The 26,669-nt window shown below is 44.7% G+C and overlaps 1 protein-coding gene across 1 annotated transcript in view; it reads right to left on the bottom strand.

Annotated features, from left to right (window-relative positions):
• LOC109901619 (inactive tyrosine-protein kinase transmembrane receptor ROR1) overlaps nt 1–26,669 on the bottom strand; it is a 232,349-nt gene that overhangs the window by 48,692 nt on the left and 156,988 nt on the right. The window contains exons 2-4 of the mRNA XM_031838035.1: nt 25,280–25,336; nt 11,342–11,629; nt 8,286–8,322 (exon numbers count right to left, since the gene is read on the bottom strand). Coding sequence (XP_031693895.1) covers nt 8,286–8,322; nt 11,342–11,629; nt 25,280–25,336 — 382 coding nt within the window. The remainder of the gene's footprint in view (nt 1–8,285; nt 8,323–11,341; nt 11,630–25,279; nt 25,337–26,669) is intronic.

Raw genomic sequence — 26,669 nt, 5'->3', positions numbered from 1 at the left:
GTGCCAATGTAAACTGAGATTTTTGGATATAAATATGCACATTATCGAACAAAACATACATGTATTTTGTAACATGATGTCCTATGAGTGTCATCTGATGAAGATCATCAAAGGTTAGTGATTAATATGATCTATATTTCTGCTTTTTGTGACTCCTATCTTTGGCTGGAAAAATGGCTGTGTGCTTTTTTGACTTGGCTATGACCTAACATAATCATATGTTGTGCTTTAGCTGTAAATCAGTTTTGAAATTGGACACGATGGGTAGATTAACAAGATGTTTATCTTTCATTTGTTGTATTGGACTTAATGGACTTAATGTGTGACAGTTACATATTTAAAAAATATTATTGAATTCCGCCTTTTCAACGGAATGTTGTCGAGGGGTTCCACCTGTCCTAAAAAGGTTAACTCAATTTGGAATGAGGGTCTGCTATACAAATTGATGGAAAGCAATGTTTGTGGAAAAACATACAACATGTACACAAACAACAAGTGTGTGGTTAAAATTGGCAAAAAAAACAAATTTCTTTCCCCAGATTCGTGGGGTGAGACAGGGATGCAGCTTGAGCCCCACCCTCTTTAACATATACATCAACCAATTGGTGAGGGCACTAGATCAGTCTGCAGCACCCGGCATCACCCTACTAGACTTTGAAGTCAAATGTCTAATGTTTGCTGATGATCTGGTGCTTCTGTCCCCAACCAAGGAGGGCCTAGAGCAGCACCTAGATATTTTGCACAGATTCTGTCAGACCTGGGCCCTGACAGTAAATCTCAGTAAGACTAAAATAATGGTGTTTCAAAAAGGTCCAGTTGCCAGGAATACAAATGTACAAATTCCATCTTGACACCATTGCCCTAGAGTACACAAAAAGTAAATCTGTTTTTTCTGTGAGAACTTCCCATGTCTGGAATACACTGCACCACATATCACACTTTCACAAAATGCTTGAAAACATGGCTAAAGGTCAATCAGATTTGTGAACATGGTCCCTAGCTGTGTATTGACGCTTTCCATGCTATCTGTTGTCTGCAGCTTGTGAGGTGTGGAAACACTTTGTTGCTTTTATTAATTTTGTCTTGCTGCTTTTTGTTCTATGGTGCTATGTCTGTATGCTACGTCTTGCTTGTCCTATGTTGCTCTGTCTGTATGCTGGCTTGCTTGTCCTATGTTGCTATTGTCTATATTGTAATTGTTTTTAATAACCTGCCCAGGGACTGCGGTTGAAAATTAGCCGGCTGGCTAAAACCGGCACTTTTACTGAAACGTTGATTAATGTGCACTGTCCCTGTAAAAAATTAAATAAACTCAAACATCCACAAAGCTGTGAACGATCTGAGAGCCAAGGCAAGAAGGGCCTTCTACGCCATCAAAATAAACATCAAATTTGACATACCAGTTAGGTTCTGACTAAAAATACTTGAATCAGTTATAGAACCAACAATTAAAAAAATGGGACAAACACCTAATTGAGACTTTGCATGCAGAATTATGAAAAAATATCTTCAGTGTACAATGTAAAACACCAAATAATGCAGGCAGAGCAGAACTAGGCTGATACCCGCTTATTAACAAAATCCAGAAAAAAGCTGTTAAAATCTACAACTACCTAAAAGGAAGTGATTCCCAAACCCTCCATAACAAAGCCATCACCTACAGAGAGATGAACCTCCAATATTAAGGAAATCTTTGACTATTTACAGACTCAGTGAGCATAGCCTTGCTATTGAGAAAGGCCGCCGTAGGCAGACATGGCTCTCAAGAGAAGACAGGCTATGTGCACACTGACCACAAAATGAGGTGGAAACTGAGCTGCACTTCCTAACCTCCTGCCAAATGTATGACCATATTAGAGACACATTTCCCTCAGATTACAAAGACCCACAAAGAATTTGAATACAAATCCAATTTTGATAAACTCCCATATCTATTGGGTGAAATACCACAGTGTGCCATCACAGCAGCAAGATTTGTGAGATGAAAAGAGAGACATGGGAGTGAGAGAGGGAGAGAAAGATATAGACAGAAAGAGGAGAGAGAGATAGGAGAGAAGGGGATCTGGTCTTCGTTAAAACCCCTCTCTCTTATCCTGCCATATGAGGCGGGTGGGGTTGGTGAAGGGATGGAAGGGAAGAGTGGGGGAAAAAGCACTCATATTTTTGTAATTGCTTTTTTCAGCACTGAGAGAAATGTCCTGCTCTAGTTGAGAGGGAAAAAGTTTTGGGAAAGTTAAACAGGTCTGACAGTGGTATTAATCTTTTTTTAACAGCAGACAACACTGTACTATAAACACAGGCTTAGACGCCGGGCTTTTGGTCTGTACAGGAGATAGATACTTGTAGAAAGGGTGCTCACCACGTTTCATATATTCATACACACCAACCAATTCAAGGCTGTATACATCACCCTGTATCTTAATAGGAACATCTCAGACCAGAAATCTGGTCACTTTACATTTAACTGATGCTCTGTTGATAAGGTAAAACCTATGGCTACAGTTTCACACATTATTCATTTGGGTCAATTTCATGAACGAGGCTTGTTCTCTGAGGCCTTTGTGGTTATATTTACAGCATTCCTAAACATCAGGAAGACAGAATGAAAGAATGAACATACTCTTTCTCTTGTTCTCTCTCCATGTCTCCCACCCCTCCCTCTCTCTACCCAATGTTCTTTGGGTTCTAGTCTCCACTCTTTCAGCCTTACTTGTGGAGACCAGACAACCTTCTATTAAGTATTAAGTATTTTACAGGCATTTCACTACACCCGCAATAACATCTGCTAAACATGTGTATGTGTCAAATAACATTTGATTTGAAGTGTACGATCTCTGTCTGTTTAGAGTTAAATCTTGGATCTCTCAGTCCTAATCTGAGGTGAATACTGCGACCCAAGGCCATGATCAAAGAGCATACACAACCAAGTGTTAATGACACTCACCATCTTCCATTCCCCACTAACACTGTTTTTTTCTTCTGTTTTTTCTCTCCCCCCTCTCTCTCCTGCTCTCTTTTCCTGAAGAAGCAGGGTGGTTGGTGTAAGGAGGCTGCTCGCTGCTCCAGAAGGAGCTCATTTTGGAAAACAGAGCCATTTTTCCCTCTCGTGTGTTTGTTCTGGCCTGTGAAAACATCTCTGAAGAGAGGGAGCTAGGGAGGGAGGGAACTAGGGAGGGAGGAGAGAGGTGTGAGGCCAGGCGCCCGTGGCCGCCAACATGACTGACAACCAGTTGCTGCCACAACGGGCGTCATTGTCCCCCTCCTTCCTATACCTCATCCCAAGGATTGTGTTACCGCAGATTCCAGGTGGTCCCTGTAAAGGAACTCACATAAAAGAATAAGCAGAGAAAACATTAAGCAGTTATTAAAATCTGTGAATGAACAGCTCTAACGCCATGTTACATGGTACAGGTAGACAGGCAGGCAGACAGACAGACAGGCTGGCAGGTAGACAGGCAGACAGACAGACAGACAGACAGACAGACAGACAGACAGACAGACAGGCTGGCAGGTAGACAGGCAGACAGACAGACAGACAGGCTGGCAGGTAGACAGGCAGGTAGACAGGCAGACAGACAGGCAGACAGACAGACAGACAGACAGACAGGCAGGCAGGTAGACAGGCAGACAGGCAGACAGACAGACAGACAGACAGACAGACAGACAGACAGACAGACAGACAGACAGACAGACAGACAGACAGACAGGCAGACAGGCAGGTAGACAGGCAGGCAGACAGACAGACAGGCAGGCAGACAGGCTGGCAGGTAGACAGGCAGGTAGACAGGCAGGTAGACAGGCAGACAGACAGACAGACAGACAGGCAGGCAGGCAGGCTTGCAGGCAGGCAGGTAGACAGGCAGGTAGACAGGCAGGCAGACAGGCAGGCAGGCTGACAGGCTGGCAGGTAGACAGGCAGGCAGGCAGACAGGCTGGCAGACAGGCAGGCAGACAGACAGGCTGGCAGGTAGACAGGCAGGCAGACAGACAGGCAGGCAGACAGGCAGGTAAACAGGCAGGCAGACAGGCAGACAGGCAGGCAGGGCTCACAGAGCAGATGAGGGTCAAATGGGACATGGGCAGGAAGGAGAAAGGAGTTCAGCGTGATTTAACTGTCCCCCTGATACATGGACCTGTACAGGCGTGGCTAATAGACCAGGGGTTCTCAAAGTGGAGTCCGAGATCCGAGATCCGAGGATCTGTCCGCGGCCAGATCTCAAAATATATAAAAAAAATAATAATAATAATAATAATAATAATTTACATAAAACATGTTTTATGAATATTACTAACAACAGATTAAACTAATTTTGGCCAAGGGATCCGTAGAATAAGTTTAGAGAATACAATACAATGCAATGTAATAATATTAAAGGAGCTATATGTAATATTTTTGCATTGTAATTTCAGACATTGTCCATAATTGTCCATAATATATCTACAGTAATAGTGGAATGATAGTGTTTCACAATATCATTTCTTATTTTTATTGTGCACACACAAAATTCTAATGAGATTTGCTGGCCCCAGTCGATTTGACAATAAGAGATTTGCTGTCCCTAGTTGATTTGACAACAACAGATTTGCTGTCCCCAGTCAATGTGACAACAAGAGATTTGCTGCCCCCAGTCAATGTGACAACAAGAGATTTGCTGCCCCCAGTCAATGTGACAAAAAGAGATTTGCTGTCCCCAGTCAATGTGACAACAAGAGATTTGCTGTCCCCAGTCAATGTGACAACAAGAGACGGTCCATCTTTTGGTGACCAATAAGAAGGCTGCACCATTAGAATGCAATTTTGTGTTGGAGGGGGGTATTATGAAACACTATCATTCCACTCTTACTGTAGGTATATTTACATGTAATGTTCTTAAAGCAAGGGCAACATGGGCCTGGGAGGCTCAAGGGGATATTGTTATTCACACTACTCCACCAATTATACATTTTTTAACTCAATACTTCTTGTATTCCCCTTAAAAAAAAAAAATCGTACATAAATGCCCTGTAATTTAAGATTTACAACTGAAATGTTTTCTCTCTGCCTCATCGCAAAATATGTAGAATTGCAGGAAATTAGCTTGAAAGCTGCAACATATTTGCTCCGAAAATGTTGCTAAATGTTTTTCATCCCAGGGCCCAAAACGTATTTTTATTTTTTATTTATTTATCCGTTATTTTACCAGGTAAGTTGACTGAGAACACATTCTCATTTACAGCAACAACCTGGGGAATAGTTACAGGGGAGAGGAGGGGGATGAATGAGCCAAACGGGATGATTAGGTGACTGTGATGGTTTGAGGGCCCGATTGGGAATGTAGCCAGGACACCGGGTAAACCCCACCAGACCAGCATATGCATACAGAAAAACCACTGGGCAAAGACCAAGTACCCCCATCAGTGACCACAAAAACCTACAGGGAGAAAACCAAACCGTACATCTTTCCCTGACCACAAAAGCAACAACTAGGAGCCTCAGTCAGTCTTACTCCAGCTAAACCAGGTGCTTCTCTACCCAGTCCATCTCCACAACCATGACTGACATTTTGACACATCAATAGAAAATACCAAAACAACCTCAGAGGCCGTCACATGCCACATGCCAACATTAGCTGACCCCATCTCCCTAATGTAGGTCTGCCCTGCCGCCCCTCTGACAGCTAATCAGCTGACAATGACACTAATGACGACCAACAGGGCTCATCCCCGGCCCCTGGCCCCAGTCAAAAGAGGCCCTGTGCTGTGTGATTTAATGAAAGGCCATAATGACTGTGTTTAAACCAAATGAGTCCAGCTTTATCCTGCAATGCCGCCTGGGCCGACCAGCTGATTGTAGCCTATGCACAGAGGCAGGTCCTGGTGCTGTGGACTTCAATCAACATTAACATGCTCTGGTGCGTGGCCAGAGGGGAGAGTTGGCTGAGCCTCAGAGAGGGGCTGTGAGGGAGAAAATACACTTCACATCATTCCTGAGAGGTCATCTAGAGAAAGACAGCACAATATGGGAAGAAAGTTTTGCAGGATATTTCAGCAACACGTAAATAAAAACGTGTAAATATTTGTATGAACATAACAAGATTCAACAACTGAGACATAAACTGAAGTTCCACAGACATGTGACTAACAGAAGTTGAATAATGTGTCCCTGAACAAAGGGGGGGGAGTCAAAATCAAAAGTAACAGTCAGTATAATGCACAGCGTTGAGATTGCCTGCAATGAAAAGTAGCTCATTCCGATGATGCTGTGACAGACCATGACGGAGCCTCCACCTCCAAATCGATCCCACTCCAGAGTACAGGCCTCGGTGTAACGCTCATTCCTTCGACGATAAACGCGAATCCGACCATCACCCTGGTGAGACAAAACCGTGACTCGTCAGTGAAGAGCACTTTTTGCCAGTCCTGTCTGATCCAGCGACGGTGGGTTTGTGCCCATAGGCGACGTTGTTGCCGGTGATGTCTGGTGAGGACCTGCCTTACAACAGGCATACAAGCCCTCAGTCCAGCCTCTCTCAGCCTATTCCGGACAGTCTGAGCACTGATGGAGGGATTGTGCATTCCTGGTGTAACTCGGGCAGTTGTTGTTGCAATCCTGTACCTGTCCCGCAGGTGTGATGTTCGGATGTACCAATCCTGTGCAGGTGTTGTTACATGTGGTCTGCCATTGCGAGGACAATCAGCTGTCCGTCCTGTCTCCCTGTAGCGCTGTCTTAGGTGTCTCACAGTACGGACATTGCAATTTATTGCCTTGGCCACATCAGCAGTCCTCCTGCCTCCTTGCAGCATGTAAAGCACGTTCACGCAGATGAGCAGGGACCCTGGGCATCTTTCTTTTGATATTTTTCAGAGTCAATAGAAATGCCTCTTTTAGTGTCCTAAGTTTTCATAACTGTGACCTTAATTGCCTACCGTCTGTAAGCTGTTAGTGTCTTAACGACCATTCCACAGGTGCATGTTCATTAATTGTTTATGGTTCATTGAACAAGCATGGGAAACAGTGTTAAACCCTTTTCAATGAAGATATGTGAAGTTATTTGGATTTTTACTAATTAACTTTGAAAGACAGGGTCCTGAAAAAGTGACGTTTCTTTTTATGCTGAGTTTAGTTGTGTGAGACCATGTACTGTAAGTGTGTATGCGTGTGTCTTTCTGTGTGTGTGTCGCTCTGCGTGTGTGTCTCTCTCTGTGTGTGTGTGTGTGTGTGTGTGTGTGTGTGTGTGTGTGTGTGTGTGTGTGTGTGTGTGTGTGTGTGTGTGTGTGTGTCTGTGGTTGTGGCTGTGTGAATTTCCCCATCATGCCAACCTGTTTGATGTTCCAATATACCCTGCCTTTTCCATGGAATATGGCTCGCTGCCTTGACATTGTACGTTTGTGGAAAAATCCCCTTCCTTGGAACCAAAGAGATTGAAACTCTATAGAAAACAACATGCACATTTCTCCTATACAACTTCAGAGAGCTCTAAAGCAAACATCGATAATTTGATTTACTCTGTATACATGTATGTTTGCCAGTTAATAAACCATTGAGTAAATACACTCTCACTCCATATCACAGGACAGTCTACAGGAGAACATGTTGAAATGAGGACACAAAGATAGTTCAGAGGGTCCTAACACAGACTAGTGAACCAGGAGGAAAGTACACCATGGCAAGGGAGGATGAGGAGGGAGAGAGGATGAGCAGGAGGAGGGAGAGGAGGAGCAGGAGGAGTAGAGAGAAGAGGATGAGAGAGAGAGGAGGAGGAGCAGGAGGAGGGAGAGTCCAGTACAGTACAGTACAGTACAGTACAGTACAGTACAGTAGAGATGAGATCTGGTGATAAGATGCCTGTTCTCATTCTACTGTACCCTGAGCTGTCTCTACTCCACCTCTCTCTATTTACACTCAATCTATCTGACACAAGAGTCACACATCTACTTGAAGCAGCATCATCTTTAGAGGTTTGAGAAGAGTTCTCACTAAGGGAACCTGATCTGTCAATGATTCAGAGAAAAATCCGCAAGCTTTCCTCTGTCAAGCTCTGAAGTCCATAAGAAGTCCATATGGTATGTGGCTGACGTGAAAGCCTTGGCCAGCCATCATGGAAACACTTTTCCTTTCACGACTATTATCTCATCACTTTATTTAACAACCTTTCCCCACGTTCTATCACATTAATGATGAGCTATCATCTCATTCATGTCTTCAGAGGTTTCTATCTTTCTTCCCCTCTCTATCTGTTTGTAACAAGAGCCAGTGTTGGGTTGTGGTTAGTAAAAAATGGATGGACAGAATTGTTTTAACTTACGGATAGGGCCTCCCTGGCATTGGTGTAGGGAGTGGATCTGGAAGAGAAGACAGGGATGATTTAAACAACAGGGGTAACAATTGTTACCAGACGTCTTCTCCATAGCTGCTAGAGCCATGCAGCCTATCTCTGGCCCCAACCACATGTTACCAGACATCTTCTCCATAGCTGCTAGAGCCATGCGGCCTAGCTCTGGCCCCAACCACATGTTACCAGACGTCTTCTCCATAGCTGCTAGAGCCATGCAGCATAGCTCTGGCCCCAACCACATGTTACCAGACGTCTTCTCCATAGCTGCTAGAGCCATGCGGCCTAGCTCTGGCTAAACCACATGTTACCAGACGTCTTCTCCATAGCTGCTAGAGCCATGCAGCCTAGCTCTGGCCCCAACCACATGTTACCAGACGTCTTCTCCATAGCTGCTAGAGCCATGCAGCCTAGCTCTGGCTAAACCACATGTTACCAGACATCTTCTCCATAGCTGCTAGAGCCATGCAGCCTAGCTCTGGCCCCAACCACATGTTACCAGACGTCTTCTCCATAGCTGCTAGAGCCATGCGGCCTAGCTCTGGCCCCAACCACATGTTACCAGACGTCTTCTCCATAGCTGCTAGAGCCATGCAGCCTAGCTCTGGCTAAACCACATGTTACCAGACATCTTCTCCATAGCTGCTAGAGCCATGCGGCCTAGCTCTGGCCCCAACCACATGTTACCAGACATCTTCTCCATAGCTGCTAGAGCCATGCAGCCTAGCTCTGGCTAAACCACATGTTACCAGACATCTTCTCCATAGCTGCTAGAGCCATGCAGCCTAGCTCTGGCCCCAACCACATGTTACCAGACATCTTCTCCATAGCTGCTAGAGCCATGCAGCCTAGCTCTGGCTAAACCACATGTTACCAGACATCTTCTCCATAGCTGCTAGAGCCATGCAGCCTAGCTCTGGCTAAACCACATGTTACCAGACATCTTCTCCATAGCTGCTAGAGCCATGCAGCCTAGCTCTGGCTAAACCACATGTTACCAGACATCTTCTCCATAGCTGCTAGAGCCATGCAGCCTAGCTCTGGCCCCAACCACATGTTACCAGACGTCTTCTCCATAGCTGCTAGAGCCATGCGGCCTAGCTCTGGCCCCAACCACATGTTACCAGACATCTTCTCCATAGATGCTAGAGCCATGCAGCCTAGCTCTGGCTAAACCACATGTTACCAGACATCTTCTCCATAGCTGCTAGAGCCATGCAGCCTAGCTCTGGCCCCAACCACATGTTACCAGACATCTTCTCCATAGCTGCTAGAGCCATGCAGCCTAGCTCTGGCTAAACCACATGTTACCAGACATCTTCTCCATAGCTGCTAGAGCCATGCAGCCTAGCTCTGGCTAAACCACATGTTACCAGACATCTTCTCCATAGCTGCTAGAGCCATGCAGCCTAGCTCTGGCCCCAACCACATGTTACCAGACATCTTCTCCATAGCTGCTAGAGCCATGCAGCCTAGCTCTGGCTAAACCACATGTTACCAGACATCTTCTCCATAGCTGCTAGAGCCATGCGGCCTAGCTCTGGCCCCAACCACATGTTACCAGACGTCTTCTCCATAGCTGCTAGAGCCATGCAGCCTAGCTCTGGCTAAACCACATGTTACCAGACATTTTCTCCATAGCTGCTAGAGCCATGCAGCCTAGCTCTGGCCCCAACCACATGTTACCAGACATCTTCTCCATAGCTGCTAGAGCCATGCAGCCTAGCTCTGGCTAAACCACATGTTACCAGACATCTTCTCCATAGCTGCTAGAGCCATGCAGCCTAGCTCTGGCCCCAACCACATGTTACCAGACATCTTCTCCATAGCTACTAGAGCCATGCACCCTAGCTCTGGCTAAACCACATGTTACCAGACATCTTCTCCATAGCTGCTAGAGCCATGCAGCCTAGCTCTGGCTAAACCACATGTTACCAGACATCTTCTCCATAGCTGCTAGAGCCATGCGGCCTAGCTCTGGCCCCAACCACATGTTACCAGACATCTTCTCCATAGCTGCTAGAGCCATGCAGCCTAGCTCTGGCCCCAACCACATGTTACCAGACATCTTCTCCATAGCTGCTAGAGCCATGCAGCCTAGCTCTGGCCCCAACCACATGTTACCAGACATCTTCTCCATAGCTGCTAGAGCCATGCAGCCTAGCTCTGGCTAAACCACATGTTACCAGACGTCTTCTCCATAGCTGCTAGAGCCATGCAGCCTAGCTCTGGCCCCAACCACATGTTACCAGACGTCTTCTCCATAGCTGCTAGAGCCATGCAGCCTAGCTCTGGCCCCAACCACATGTTACCAGACATCTTCTCCATAGCTGCTAGAGCCATGCGGCCTAGCTCTGGCCCCAACCACATGTTACCAGACGTCTTCTCCATAGCTGCTAGAGCCATGCAGCCTAGCTCTGGCTAAACCACATGTTACCAGACGTCTTCTCCATAGCTGCTAGAGCCATGCAGCCTAGCTCTGGCTAAACCACATGTTACCAGACATCTTCTCCATAGCTGCCAGAGCCATGCAGCCTAGCTCTGGCCCCAACCACATGTTACCAGACATCTTCTCCATAGCTGCTAGAGCCATGCAGCCTAGCTCTGGCTAAACCACATGTTACCAGACGTCTTCTCCATAGCTGCTAGAGCCATGCAGCCTAGCTCTGGCTAAACCACATGTTACCAGACGTCTTCTCCATAGCTGCTAGAGCCATGCAGCCTAGCTCTGGCTAAACCACATGTTACCAGACATCTTCTCCATAGCTGCCAGAGCCATGCAGCCTAGCTCTGGCCCCAGCCACATGCAGATCTACACTAAGCTCATGCTATCAAAGCAGACAGTCAACTCTGACCTCTCTCCTAACTACTTTGAACATGCGTTGATTAGATAGACCAGACAGACAACTTTAGATAATCACTCTAAATGCGTGAAATTGATTGGTTTGATTGATGGCATTAATAGCTGCTTCATTGGGGACTTCTAAACACTTCATAACAGTCTCAAAGCCTCGTTCTACTAGTCTTACCAAACTTGACGAAGAGTACTCCTGTGGTGGAGACGATGCCGTAGCTGTTAGTGGCCACACACTGGAAGTAGCCTGTGTCTGTAGTGTCCAGGTTACGGATGCGGAGGCGGGAGCCGTAGGGCGTTGGTCGGTAGGAGATCCGGCGAGGCTCCTGGACCACGGGGGCGTCGTTCTTCAGCCAGCGCACCGTGGGAGTGGGGTTACCGGACACACGACACAGCAGTTCTGCTGTCTGGCCCAGAGACGTGGTGATGTTGTTCATAGGAGCCTCCAGACGCAAGAAGAGAGCTGGGATGTGAGGGGGTGGGAGAGAGAGAATAAGAAATTGACATTTTAATGGGAGCATTTAACGGGAGGGAAAGAGAGGGAGTGAGAGGGGGGAGAAAGAGAGAGAAAGATAGAGGGAAAATTAGATGTAGACATCAGTCTTTAATGGCTCTTGCTTTTTACATAAACCAATACGAAAGTAGGTCTATTAAACGGAGGACAGGGCCAGTCATCTCTTGGCAATGATTAGAACAAAGATAGACAAAGAGACAGGGAGAGGTAGAGAGATAATAAAGAGAAACATTTCAAATATATTCATCACAGTAACTACATTGGAATTATTTATGTGAGTGGACATCCAACTCTAGATCAAGTCTATATAAATAACATAATGTGGTCTATACAAATATATTAAAGTATATACACTGAGTGTACAAAACATTAGGAACACCTGCTCTTTCCATGACATAGACTGACCAGGTGAATTCAGGTGAAAGTTATGATCCCTTATTGATGGCACTTGTTAAATCCACTTCAATCAGTGTAGATTAAGGGGAGGAGACAGGCTAAAGAAGCCTTGAGACAATTGAGACATGGATTGTGTCTGTGTGCCATTCAGAGGGTGAATGGGCAAGACAAAACACTGAAGTGTCTTTGAACAGCTGTGTTTTTGATACCTTCTAGAGTCCATGCATAGACTCTAGAAGGTGTCAAAAGCGTTCCACAGGGATGCTGGCCCATGTTGACTCCAAATGCTTCCCACAGTTGTCCAGTTGGCTGGATGTCATTTGGGTGGTAGACCATTCTTGATACACAAGAGAAACTGAATTGAGTCTGTTCTGAACGCAAAGGGGGAAGGAAAGGGGGATGACGACTCAATGGTAGGAAGGTGTTCTTAATGTTTTGTACATTCAGTGTATTAGTCCCATAACAATAATAGATGAAGATATTCCTTGGGGTCAGAACGGTACAACATATTTATATAGGCATAGAGTATGAGAAGTGGGTGTTTATCCAGTAACCTTTACTAAGTACAGTGTACATCCTGAGACAAATCAGATCAACAGAGAACTGTTATGAATTGTAATCATTCAATTTATATGAAAGGATTAAGCAATAAACACATCCACTAATGGAATGGCCAGCTGAAAAGATGAATTATTATTTCTAAAAGTTCTAAAAGCTCAATCTGACTGTACTGAGAAGACATCCAAGGCTTTTACCACAACCTTGAGTTCAGTCATCTGGACCCTCCTCAAACAAGGTTTCAACTCTCCCACATCTCTATGGTTTAACTCCCCCTGAAGCTCCATTCTTTTTCCATCTCTGAATAACACTTCTCATAAATGACTCTAATCTGTGTGTGTGTGTGTGTGTGTGTGTGTGTGTGTGTGTGTGTGTGTGTGTGTGTGTGTGTGAGTGTGTGTGTGTGTGTGTGTGTGTGTGTGTGTGTGTGTGTGTGTGTGTGTGTGTGTGTGTGTGTGTGTGTGTGTGTGAGCCAAAGTGTGTGTGTGTGCACAATAAACTCACTCCAACTGCCGGGTTGGAATCCTTCACAAGATATTTTGTGGTTGCCGCTGTGGTCACAAATGATCAGCCGTTTCACCATGGCTATGTGTTCATGTCTGTGTGTTCATGTCTGTGTGTTCATGTCTGTGTGTTCATGTCTGTGTCTTCATGTCTGTGTGTTCATGTCTGTGTGTTCATGTCTGTGGCTTCATGTCTGTGTGTTCATGTCTGTGTCTTCATGTCTGTGTCTTCATGTCTGTGTCTTCATGTCTATGTGTTGCCAGAGGGGTTTTCAGGAGCACTAAAGTCATATAAAACCTTGGAACTTCCCTCTCCTCTCCAGAAGTTGCCTGGTCTTACTGGTGGGTCAACATGAACAGGACAGTCCAGCATTCTACAGCGAGATACACAGCAAAACACTGGACCTGTTTGTGGGTGTGTAGCAAGGTTATTATAGTTTTGTGTTCATAAATTCGTTTTTATTTCTATTCATTTATGTTTGTTTTTTAAATTCTGTTTAGTTTCTGTTAGTTTTCAGACCTGATTTGTTCGTTTTTATTTAGATTAAGTTGTATAAATATATTTCATTTTCATATTTATTTTATTTTGTTTCAGTTTTAGATTTATGGGCTAGGTTTCCATCCAATTGTGATGGATTTTTATGCAAATATTCTAAAATCAGCATAAATAAATACATGATGGGGGATGGATAAGATCCTTTTGATAATTGGCAACAGTCACTGATCATCATGTCTCCCGCATTCAAATAATACCCTTGATATTTATCAGATATTTGCATGAAGCACATCACTGTGCACTTAACCACCATAAGTTTAACCACCATAAGTTATTTATCAGATATTTGCATGAAGCACATCACTGTGCACTTAACCACCATAAGTTTAACCACCATAAGTTATTTATCAGATATTTGCATGAAGCACATCACTGTGCACTTAACCACCATAAGTTTAACCACCATAAGTTATTTATCAGATATTTGCATGAAGCACATCACTGTGCACTTAACCACCATAAGTTTAACCACCATAAGTTATTTATCAGATATTTGCATGAAGCACATCACTGTGCACTTAACCACCATAAGTTTAACCACCATAAGTTATTTATCAGATATTTGCATGAAGCACATCACTGTGCACTTAACCACCATAAGTTTAACCACCATAAGTTATTTATCAGATATTTGCATGAAGCACATCACTGTGCACTTAACCACCATAAGTTATTTATCAGATATTTGCATGAAGCACATCACTGTGCACTTAACCACCATAAGTTATTTATCAGATATTTGCATGAAGCACATCACTGTGCACTTAACCACCATAAGTTATTTATCAGATATTTGCATGAAGCACATCACTGTGCACTTAACCACCATAAGTTTAACCACCATAAGTTATTTATCAGATATTTGCATGAAGCACATCACTGTGCACTTAACCACCATAAGTTTAACCACCATAAGTTATTTATCAGATATTTGCATGAAGCACATCACTGTGCACTTAACCACCATAAGTTTAACCACCATAAGTTATTTATCAGATATTTGCATGAAGCACATCACTGTGCACTTAACCACCATAAGTTATTTATCAGATATTTGCATGAAGCACATCACTGTGCACTTAACCACCATAAGTTATTTATCAGATATTTGCATGAAGCACATCACTGTGCACTTAACCACCATAAGTTATTTATCAGATATTTGCATGAAGCACATCACTGTGCACTTAACCACCATAAGTTTAACCACCATAAGTTATTTATCAGATATTTGCATGAAGCACATCACTGTGCACTTAACCACCATAAGTTTAACCACCATAAGTTATTTATCAGATATTTGCATGAAGCACATCACTGTGCACTTAACCACCATAAGTTTAACCACCATAAGTTATTTATCAGATATTTGCATGAAGCACATCACTGTGCACTTAACCACCATAAGTTATTTATCAGATATTTGCATGAAGCACATCACTGTGCACTTAACCACCATAAGTTATTTATCAGATATTTGCATGAAGCACATCACTGTGCACTTAACCACCATAAGTTTAACCATCATAAGTTATTTATCAGATATTTGCATGAAGCACATCACTGTGCACTTAACCACCATAAGTTTTGAAGTTATGAAATAAATTATGACATTCATCATAACTTATTTAATCTGTCTAAAAACTCTTCATGTCTTTCCATGTCGTGTTGGTACAACGGAACATATCGTCGGGTGACTCCAAGCTTACTTCAACGTGATGGTTATTTCTGAGCATAACATTTGTGCATAACATTTACACCAAAATTGTCCCATAATCTATTTCACAGATCAAAACATTATCCACAATTATACAGCGTATTTTGTTTTGTCCATATTGGGAAATTTTACAGGCAAATTTGCTGTTTCCATCAGGCCTGTTGTTTTGTTATGCGTCATAATTAATCCGCATGAAATGGTTGGATGGAAAGACTATGAGCCATTTGTGTTCTCTAGTTTTTGGGTGTTTTTTGTGATGCCACTTCTTGCAACTTGGGGCAGTAATACATAAGGTGATGGGTCAGGTTATAGGTTAGGTTTAAATGATTAAGTCAGTCTGAATGTGACTTGGACAGTGGTGTAGTGGTACCTGGAGAATTGGGTATACTCTAATGCCTGGTGAAGGAACGGCGCCGTGTTTGAAAAATTCTGTTCTATATTTTTTAAAATTATGATAATGGTCTAGTTGCCCTTTAATTCAATTGCGGATCGAACAAGAGACCTTGCTAGCGGTGTTTCTGTAGGCTACTGTACAATAGGCCTACAGAGTACATGTGATCGATACAAATCATCTTTATAGCATTGTGTCAGGTAGGCCTACCATGCAGTCAACATTTAATTGGGAAGATTTTTTGGGGACAGCCTTTCAAAATGTTCATTCAAACAGCGCATGATGACTGAATTGCACATCGCAAATATTCAACCAAGACTTCGAGCCTACATTTTTCAACACCTGGTTTGCATACCCATTGTTGCCTTAGTTAGCATTTACTGGTAGATATCATCAGTTGAAACGTCTTTCCTACATAAACTACCCGCTACCGATATCATTCATCTGTGATCTGCTCCAAGCAACAACAAAGCTGAGAGCTATGTGCTCTTTCTGCATGACAGATGATATTCTGCTGAGACTAGGTGTGTAGCGCACGTGAATATATTTCACGTGTTTAGCGATTGTGTAGACTACTTTGTGTCTGATTTCTCTATTGTACTACATAATTGATAAATCGTATACCTACACTACACTATATGCATCAGTGAGTACACGTAAAGCCCACATGGGTTTCCGGCGTGTACCTGCGTATACCCTCCACTACACCACTGAACTTTTGAAAGGAATATAGCACCGAGACTGGTAGAAGGAAACTCCCTCTCGCCCATGTTCACATTATTCCAATGATTTTTAACTTTAGTAGTGCATGTAAGAAGAATCACGTTAGCTACCTAAACGTTTTTTTGCTAGTGATAGCTGTCACAGACTTCCTCCTCTTCATCTGAAGAGGAGAGGCGAGAAGGATTGGAGGACCAAAATGCGGCGTGGTATGTGTTCATAATGAAATTTAATAAAGAAAACACTGAACACTGAAACACACTATACAAAACAATAAACAAATAACGACCGTGAAGCTATAATGAGAACTGTGATGACACAAGCAACTAACATAGACAATCACCCACAAACAAACAGTGCAACCCAGGCTACCTAAGTATGATTCTCAATCAGAGACAACTAATGACACCTGCCTCTGATTGAGAACCATACTAGGCCGAAACATACAAATCCCCAAATCATAGAAAAACAAACATAGACTGCCCACCCCAACTCACGCCCTGACCATACTAAATAACGACAAAACAAGGGAAATAAAGGTCAGAACGTGACAATAGCTAGTGTTAGTGATGCAGTATGCTTGGTCCACACAGACTCAGAGTGCCTATGGGAACTAAACTAGCTCCTTGCCAGGGACTCCCAGTGTGGAACACATTCCTGGCTCTGCTAGATTCCATAACTCAACAGAACAGACACACAACTCCAAAATAAAAAATATTAATATCTGTGTGTGTTTGCATGTGTGTCTGTGTCTATTTGTATAATACAGATATACTGTACCAATACATCTTGGGCTTCTATGAAGTATGTAGTGTGTAGGCCTATATTATTTTCAGTGTGTGAATTTTGAGTGTTCCATGTGTTCTATGTGGTCACATGACAGGAAGTCTCAGTGACCCAGAGGTGCAGAGCAGAGCTAGCTGATTTCTGTCCAACTACACACCTCAGAAACACTTCCTGCTCTGTGCTCTGTGCAGTATTGGCTATAGGCATCAAGGTCAACCTTTACCTCTATTTCTCAGTCTCCCTCCCTCTCCCTCTCTCCCCATCTCTCATAACAATGTATTACAAATGCTGTGATGACGAATGCTGCATTTAACAAATGCTGTAATGCTTATGGCTGCAGCGGTCATGAAATTGTGTCACCAGGTGATTGTCAAGCAAATAACTGCCAGTCTCATGGTAATTAACCGTTAATGAACATAAACACATTTAGCATCTCCTGGCTTCTACACTGATGCAGACCATTGGAACATCTACATTTGAAAAAAGTATAATAAATCCATGTAATATAGCCTACACGTTCACAGTAAATTATTTATTTTAGACAGGTCTAAAGAAACACGATATGAAGAAAATCTAGTCTATTTCAGTAGAACAATAGTCTGAGTTGTCCTTATGTTATGCCCTGATCTGGCTATGCCATATGGCTGTGTGCTACACTAGTTCATTGAACAGATATGCTTAGAGTTCCAAGGCATTATATTACAGTATATTATAGAAAGGATATATTTTCCAAAAGATGAGGGAGTCCGCACATACCGCCCCTATTCTGTGTTGAGCGGTTAACAAAGAAACATGTACTCCTATATGCTTAATGCTTAATAATTCCCTTCTCCCGGATGCATGCCGAAGCACCTCTCACATCGGATCTTTCTCACAGGATACAAGTGAAGACAGACACATCGGGGACGCAATTGAGCACATTGTTATCCAATTCCGAGGCGCATAACGAAGATATTGGAAGAGCTGTCCACATTTACTTTTCGTCAGCCAACAAGATGAGTAGCTCTAATGAACAGCAAAATGAACTCAGCATTCTTGACCGCAGATCAGCAGTTCCAAATGCTGCCAGAGACCAGGAATTCCACATGGAACACTAAATTAGAAGGGTTGCAGCCAAGGGGTGGGGAAAGTCTGTAAAGCCACAGACACATAGTTGCTAAAGCTACAAAAGAGCAAAATGAGACCATCTGTGAATAACTAGTTAATTTGAAGATACTCAGGTGAGAGTATCCTTCCTCCAACAACTCCCCAGAACAACTTGGCAGAACAGTCTTTCTTTCGGCGATGGTCTTAGTTTTGACCGCCACTGACATGACCACCGCTTACAGCTGCCACTGAGAAACCAGGGGAGGCTGAAGTACTAACACTACTTGCTAGTCGCCTAGCAGAGGTGAAGAGCACACCTCCCTGTACTAATTGCTGATTGCTTAGCAGAGGTGAAGAGCAAACCTCCCTGTACTAATTGCTGATTGCCTAGCAGAGGAGAAACCCCTCCCACTCCAATACAGCCACTGATTACCAAAACAAGTTACATATTGCTCTGCCCCTTGATCCTGGTTGATGTGTCAACAATCATCCGCAAGTTATGAGCAGTCAGCAGTTCACACACCAAGTAGGCTACTGGGAAGACAGGCAGCACCTAAGATAGATGGACCTAGCTAGCAAAGACGCAGTACTAGACACAAATTACACTTATCACTCCTGGAGAAATCAGGAGTCCTCTAGTTATAGAATGAAGTACCCACTCCAATTCACATACCGCCCCAATAAATCCACAGATGACACAATCTCTATTGCACTCCACACTGCCCTTTCCCAACTGGGCAAGAGGAACACCTATGTGAGAATAGTGTTCATTGACTACAGCTCTGCGTTCAACACTATTGTATCCTCCAATCTCATTACTAAGCTAAGGACCCTGGGACTGAACACCTCCATCTGCAATTGGATCCTGGACTTCCTGGCGGGCCGCCCCCAGGTGGTAATGGTAGGCAACAATACATCTGCCACCCTGACCCTCAACGCAGGGGCCCCTCAGAAGGGTTGAGCAGTATATAGATTTTCTCATCGTCCTACTGTCCTTCTCTCATCCCTGGATTTATGGAATTAGTGGCTTAATACACAAATGGTGTTCAGCTCGCGCTCCCGAGGGAGTACGACGGGACAGCTGCCGGGTGCAAGGGTTTTTTGCTCCAGCAGGAGCTTTACCTGGAAACCGTGCACCCGACTCCTTCGGGAGGTGAGAGCGTGAACACCCTTGTCTTCTGCCTGTCCGGCAAAGCTCTGGAGTGGGCCAACACGGTCTGGGATGGACCAGACTTGGCGAGGGACCACTACCCAGAGTTCACCCGCAGTTTCCGGGCCGTGTTCATCTACGGCAGGAGAGGAGGAGCGCTCAAGACTTCGCACTGGAGTTCAGGACATTGGCCGCAGGCGCAGGGTGGAACGACAGGGCCCTGATTGACCACTTTAGGTGCAGCCTACATGAGGACGTCCGCAGGGAGCTAGCACGTAGAGATGCTACCCTCACCCTGGACCAGCTAGTGGACATGTCCATCGGGTTGGACAACTTGCTGGCTACGAGCGGGCATCCGGATCGGGTCCTGTTAGTTCCACCCCCCCCCCAGCGCCTCCAACCCCCATGGAGATAGGGGGTGCTACAGCGAGGGTGAATGGAGGAGGAGCCTCCTCCTGCAACGGGTGTGGTCGGAGAGGGCACACTGCCAACCGGTGCTGGAGGAGCTCGTCTGGGAGTCGAGACGGCAGGCCAAGTACTGTTCGGGCACCCCAGGTGAGTCAGCACCAGGCTCACACAGACCCCCCTATTGGTCACATGTATGTGTTAATCTCTTGCCCTGAGTTTTTTCCCCATTCCTAGCATAAGGCACTAGTAGATTCAGGCGCAGCGGAGAATTTCATGGACCGCGGTTTTGCGCATAGGTTAGGGATTCCCCTGGTTTGGATGGACAAACCATTCCATGTTCACTCCCTAGATAGTCGACCATTAGGGTCAGGGGTAGTCAGGGAGTCCACGGCCCCACTGGACATGGTAACGCAGGAGGGTCACGAGGAAAGAATTAGTCTCTTCCTCATTGATTCACATGCATTTCCGATGGTGCTGGGGATCCTCTGGTTGGCCCTTCACAACCCCACTATTTCGTGGAAACTGTTTCAAAAAGGCATAAAAGAAACAACCAATGTCAGTGGAGGGCCAGTAGGAGGCACATTTCCTTTGGTCTAAAGAATGATTGGGGTGCCGTCTTTCGGGTGGGACTTTAAACGGGTGTCCTGACTCACTGTGGTTACTAAAGATCCCATGGCACTTATCGTAAGAGTAGGGGTGTTAACCCCGGTGTCCTGGATAAATTCCCAATCTGGCTCTCATACCATCATGGCCACCTAATCACCCCCAGCTTTCAATTGGCACATTCATCACCCCTCCTTTCCCCTGTCACTATTCCCCAGGTCGTTGCTGTAAATGACAATGTGTTCTCAGTCAACTTACCTGGTAAAATAAGGGTTAAAAATAAAGAGAGAGGGAGAGAGAGAGAGAGAGAGAGAGAGAGAGAGAGAGAGAGAGAGACGGAGAGAGAGAGACGGAGAGAGAGAGCGAGAGAGGGTGAGAGAGAGAGGGAGAGAGAGTGAGAGAGAGAGGGAGAGAGTGAGAGAGAGAGAGAAAGAGAGAGATGGAGAATATGACGACAACATGTGCTTTATAGCTCAAAATAATCTATTTACAAAACAGTGAACAAATACTTCAAACTGTTTATGATAGAGGGGTTTGGATTGTTTCTCCATGCATGTTTTTAACTGCCTCTGAGAGTTGCAGTGCTCCGTATGGCTGCCTCCATACGTATGGCTGGCTCCAGCCATTTACTGTAGCATTCTGAGAGAAGTCTGTTGGAAATCACAAAAACACAAGTCACTGACTGCACAAACAGACGATTTGTCTGACCTGACCTGTACAGCAGAGAAAGAGTCTGCATTCATTTGATCCCAACACAGTATAACAATTCATAACTCTCATAGCGGACTAAATAAATATAACATGAGACTATAGATCTAGCATTTAAGTTTCCCTACTATTGTGACCAGACAAAACTACATGGCAGTGATGCTAGGCTAACCGTGGCTAGTCCGGTGTCTATGTGCCAGGGCTATGCTATGTGTAGTGGTACCTCATCTGCCAGTGACGTGTGACTCATATCTGAACACGTCTGATAGGATGAGCACTCCACCACTCTCCTCTTCAGAGGTCAAGATCTCTCACAGTCAGGCACCATATAGAGAGCTGTCTAAGCACACACTCCTGAGATGACAGTCTGTGTGTGTGTGTGGGTCTGTCTGCACACTCCCCTGACTGCCTTAATTATAGATAATAGAGCTGGAAAAGAGGAGAGAGGAGGAGAGAGGAGGAAAGCGATGTCCTGCCAATGTTTGTACAACAAGCCCATTCTTCCCCTAATTGTCTTGTGTGGAGTGTTGTAGTGATTGGCAACCCAATCCCTCTGAAACCAAAACCCAGCCTGGCTCATGACGTTTCTTTAATATCACCAGATTGCTAAATTGTTCCCATCATCACCACTCTCTTTATTACTGTGGCGTTGTTTGGACCCGTGTCTGAGAGGGGGGAAATTACCCAGCTGGAAATGAAAGGGTGCAGAAGATTTATTCCGAGGTGCTTCTCTTGACAGGAATAAAACACCTAATCAGCCCCAGACCCACTGCTAGTTCTAACACACACACACACACACACACACACACACACACACACACACACACACACACACACACACACACACACACACACACACACACACACACACACACACACACACACACACACACACACACACACACACACACACACGTACACAGACACATGTCAAACCCACCCAAATCCCCCTTCAGAAGCATCCTACCTCTGTGTGTGCTACTGTTAGTGAGTCATTGGTTAATACAGTCTAATACTGCCATAGAAATTCTGCTGGCCTGGCCCACACAGCAGTAGACAGACTAGAAACCTGACCTGGAGCACAGCTAACATAACATGGGAGTGATGCCGAGCTGCCTGGCCCTGCACTCCACTGTAGCCAGCTCTGGCAAAGGTGAAGCTCTGAATCCATATTATAAGCAAAATAGCTGCTAAGAGAGAGAGACTGTGTGTGTGTGTGTGTGTGTGTGTGTGTGTGTGTGTGTGTGTGTGTGTGTGTGTGTGTGTGTGTGTGTGTGTGTGTGTGTGTGTGTGTGTGTGTGTGTGTGTGTGAAAGCTATGAATGAAACTTATACAATCAAGATCAGCCAAACACATTAGAAGCACACTAAGTTTACAATCTCTTTGTACTCTCACTATAATATTCCATGTTATAAACTGGGTGGTTCGAGCCCTGAATGCTGATTGGCTGACAGCCATGGTATATCAGACTGTATACCACAGATATGACAAAACATGTATTTTTACTGCTCTAATTATGTTGGTAACCAGTTTATAATAGCAATAAGCACCTCGGGGGTGTGGTATATGGCTAATATACCATGGCTAATGGCTGTATCCAGGCACTCAGCGTTGCGTCGTGCAAAACAGCCCTTAGCCGTGGTATATTGGCCATATACCACACCCCCTTATTGCTTAAATGTAACCGTGTGGGTGATACAGAGTTATAATATCTGTCTTCCTCACCACACCACACCAGTGTCATACTGTACTGTACTGTACAGTCTATCGCCTGCCAACTCCGCCTCACTACAAGGTGTGGAAAACCCAGTGACATACATAAATATTTACACTGAGTGTACAAAACATTAAGAACACCTTCCTAATATTTAGTTGCCCTCAGAACAGCCTTGTCGGGGCATGGACTCTACAAGGTGTCGAAAGCATTCCATAGGGATGCTGGTCCATGTTGACTCCAAAGTGTTTCCCACAGTTGTGTCAAGTTGTCTTTTGAGTGGTGAACCATTCTTGACACACACGGGAAACTGTTGAGCGTGAAAAACCCAGCAGTATTGCAGTTCTTGACACAAAACGGTGCACCTGATACCTACTACCATGCCCCGTTCAAAGGCACTTCAATCTTTTGTCTTGCCAGTTTAACCTCTGAATGACACAAATACACAATCCATGTCTCAATTATCTCAAGGCTTAAAAATCCTTCTTTAATCTGTCTCCTCCCGTTCATCTACAGCGATTTGATTGGATTTAACAGGTGACATCAATAAGGGATCATAGCTTTCACCAGGACTCACCTGGTCAGTCTATGTCATGGAAAGAGCAGGTGTTCATAATGTTGTTTGGTACACTCAGTCTATTGGAAAACCCCAGGAAGTAAACTCAGGTTTATGTAGCTGTAAACTAACGTCAGACAACCACAATATGAATCTATTTCACAAAGATGACATTGTTCCAGTGGAGCATGCAGAGAGACCCGGCTGCTTTCATAGGACCTGAATGCTGTGTGCTCGACGAATCAAAACCAACCCTGCCTCTAGAAGCAACACTGGCCAATCAGCATCCTTCCATCAGATAACAGAGACATATGTTAGCTAGCTAGCCACTGTGTTGTAGGCTAAAAATAGTGGAGTGGAGGGATGCTGAGATACAAACAGTACAGGACTCCTTCTGCCGTGGCATGAATACAATCTTAGCCTCTGTGTTGAAGGAATAGTGGAGTGGAACAGCTGATATACATAAACAAACAACACAGGATTCCAGTGTTGTTGGTCCTGGGCCAGAGTGCATGGAGTACAACATTCACATAACTGGCCAAATAATCAGCATCACAGCTATCGCCATAACAAGTCCACCCATTGGTTGGTCTTATCGTCATCACAGTAACAAATCCACCTATTGGTTGGTCTTATCGTCATCACAGTAACAAATCCACCTATTGGTTGGTCTTATCGTCATCACAGTAACAAATCCACCTATTGGTTGGTCTTATCGTCATCACAGTAACAAATCCACCTATTGGTTGGTCTTATCGTCATCACAGTAACAAATCCACCCATTGGTTGGTCTTATCGTCATCACAGTAACAAGTCCACCCATTGGTTGGTCTTATCATGATCAGAGTAACAAGTCCACCCATTGGTTGGTCTTATCATGATCAGAGTAACAAGTCCACCCATTGGTTGGTCTTATCGTGATCAGAGTAACAAGTCCACCCATTGGTTGGTCTTATCGTGATCAGAGTAACAAGTCCACCCACTGGTTCTTCTTAATCCCATCCACATCTCTATCTGGGAGGTCACAACGGTATCCTTCTAAAAGGTTTATCTTGGTTTGTTTGTTTAACTGTCTGTCTGTCTGTCTGTCTGTCTGTCTGTCTGTCTGTCTGTCTGTCTGTCTGTCTGTCTGTGTACACCACTGTGTGTGTGTGTCATAGTTTTTTGTGTACTTCATTTTGTGTTTGTGTGTACATCATTGTGTTTGTGTGTACATCATTGTGTTTGTGTGTACATCATTGTGTTTGTGTGTACACCATTGTGTGTTTGTGTGTACATCATTGTGTTTGTGTGTACATCATTGTGTTTGTGTGTACATCATTGTGTGTTTCTGTGTACATCATTGTGTTTGTGTGTACATCATTGTGTTTGTGTGTACATCATTGTGTTTGTGTGTACATCATTGTGTTTGTGTGTACACCATTGTGTGTTTGTGTGCACATCATTGTGTTTGTGTGTACATCATTGTGTTTGTGTGTACATCATTGTGTGTTTGTGTGTACATCATTGTGTTTGTGTGTACATCATTGTGTTTGTGTGTACACCATTGTGTGTTTGTGTGTACATCATTGTGTTTGTGTGTACATCATTGTGTGTTTGTGTGTACATCATTGTGTTTGTGTGTACATCATTGTGTTTGTGTGTACATCATTGTGTTTGTGTGTACACCATTGTGTGTTTGTGAGTACATCATTGTGTTTGTGTGTACATCATTGTGTTGCTGTCTGTTAGACATGTTATCTCTCACCTGAGCTGTTCCAAGTGGAGGGGGCCACAACACTGGGGTCGTGGGGGAAATCAGACCCTGTAGACAGGAGACAGAGGAGACTCTTACTGGGTTGTGCCACCATCAAGACATACACATTGGCAGGTAGAAAAGTGGGGTTTTACATTTAAGAAGAAAATATCAAATGACTAATGACAGTTCATCTATGAGTAATAATAATAATAATAATGATATTATTACTGAAGACCTGAGGGCAGTAGTATCAGACAGGTAACATCATGGAGTTATTAATACCTGACCACAGCAGCTCTCCTCTCTGTCTGCATCCTAAATGGCACTATTTTCCCTACATAGTGCACTACTTTTGACCAGAGCCCTTTTCAAAAGTAGTGCGCTACTGTGTATAGGGAATAGGGTGCTATTTGTGATGCAGCCTATGTTTCATTACCAGAGATGAGACAGGCAGAAGGAACTATTCACATCTGTCCAATCTAATATCTCTGCACGCGACACAGTTGGAGGCTGGAGCTGTGTAGGGGTAGAAACTATTATAATGAGTCTCCCTCTGACTGACTGGTGAGACTCTGTCAACAAATTCACAACCTGTATCTCTCTGATTCTCTCTGTCCAAGTTCTTCTCTCTCTCTCGTTTTCTCCTTCTCTCTGTGTCTCTCTGTGAAGTAGCTAGTTCCCATGCACAGCAATGCCTGAGTGAGTGTGTTTAATGGGGCAGGCTCCCACAGCCTCTCTGCAGGTTGCTGTGCTTGTTTAACATTACGAATGGACAGAGTGCTGACAGACAGAGAGACAGACAGACATGGGCCTTCTCTGTCACAGACTTAGGCTCTACTGTAAGTAGCCTTACTGGAGCCACCCCCACCCCTGCTCACCGGAACCTTTCAAACTGACCCAAAGTGTTATGGCAGTGAGAGGGGTGTGGCAGTGAGAGGGGTGTGGCAGCGAGAGGGGCGTGGCAGTGAGAGGGGCGTGGCAGTGAGAGGGGCGTGGCAGTGAGAGGGCCGTGGCAGTGAGAGGGCCGTGGCAGTGAGAGGGCCGTGGCAGTGAGAGGGCCGTGGCAGTGAGAGGGCCGTGGCAGTGAGAGGGGCGTGGCAGTGAGAAGGCCGTGGCAGTAAGAGAGCCGTGGCAGTAAGAGGGCCGTGGCAGTGAGAGGGCCATGGCAGTGAGAGGGCCGTGGCTGTGAGAGGGCCATGGCAGTGAGAGGGCCATGGCAGTGAGAGGGGCTTGGCAATGATAGGGCTGTGGCAGTAAGAGGGGCGTGGCAGTAAGAGGGCCATGGCAGTGAGAAGGCCACGGCAATGAGAGGGGCGTAGCAGAGAGTGAGGCAGTAGTAGACTAGAGGACCTGTGAGAGCTGTGGTGGAATGGACTGGGAGGTGTTAATTTGGTGATAA

Source organism: Oncorhynchus kisutch, linkage group LG13, assembly GCF_002021735.2.
Source record: "Oncorhynchus kisutch isolate 150728-3 linkage group LG13, Okis_V2, whole genome shotgun sequence".
In the NCBI taxonomy this organism is placed as follows: Eukaryota; Metazoa; Chordata; class Actinopteri; order Salmoniformes; family Salmonidae; genus Oncorhynchus; species Oncorhynchus kisutch.
The sequence above is the reverse complement of the archived record's forward strand: the minus strand, read 5'-3'. Positions and strand labels throughout refer to the sequence as shown.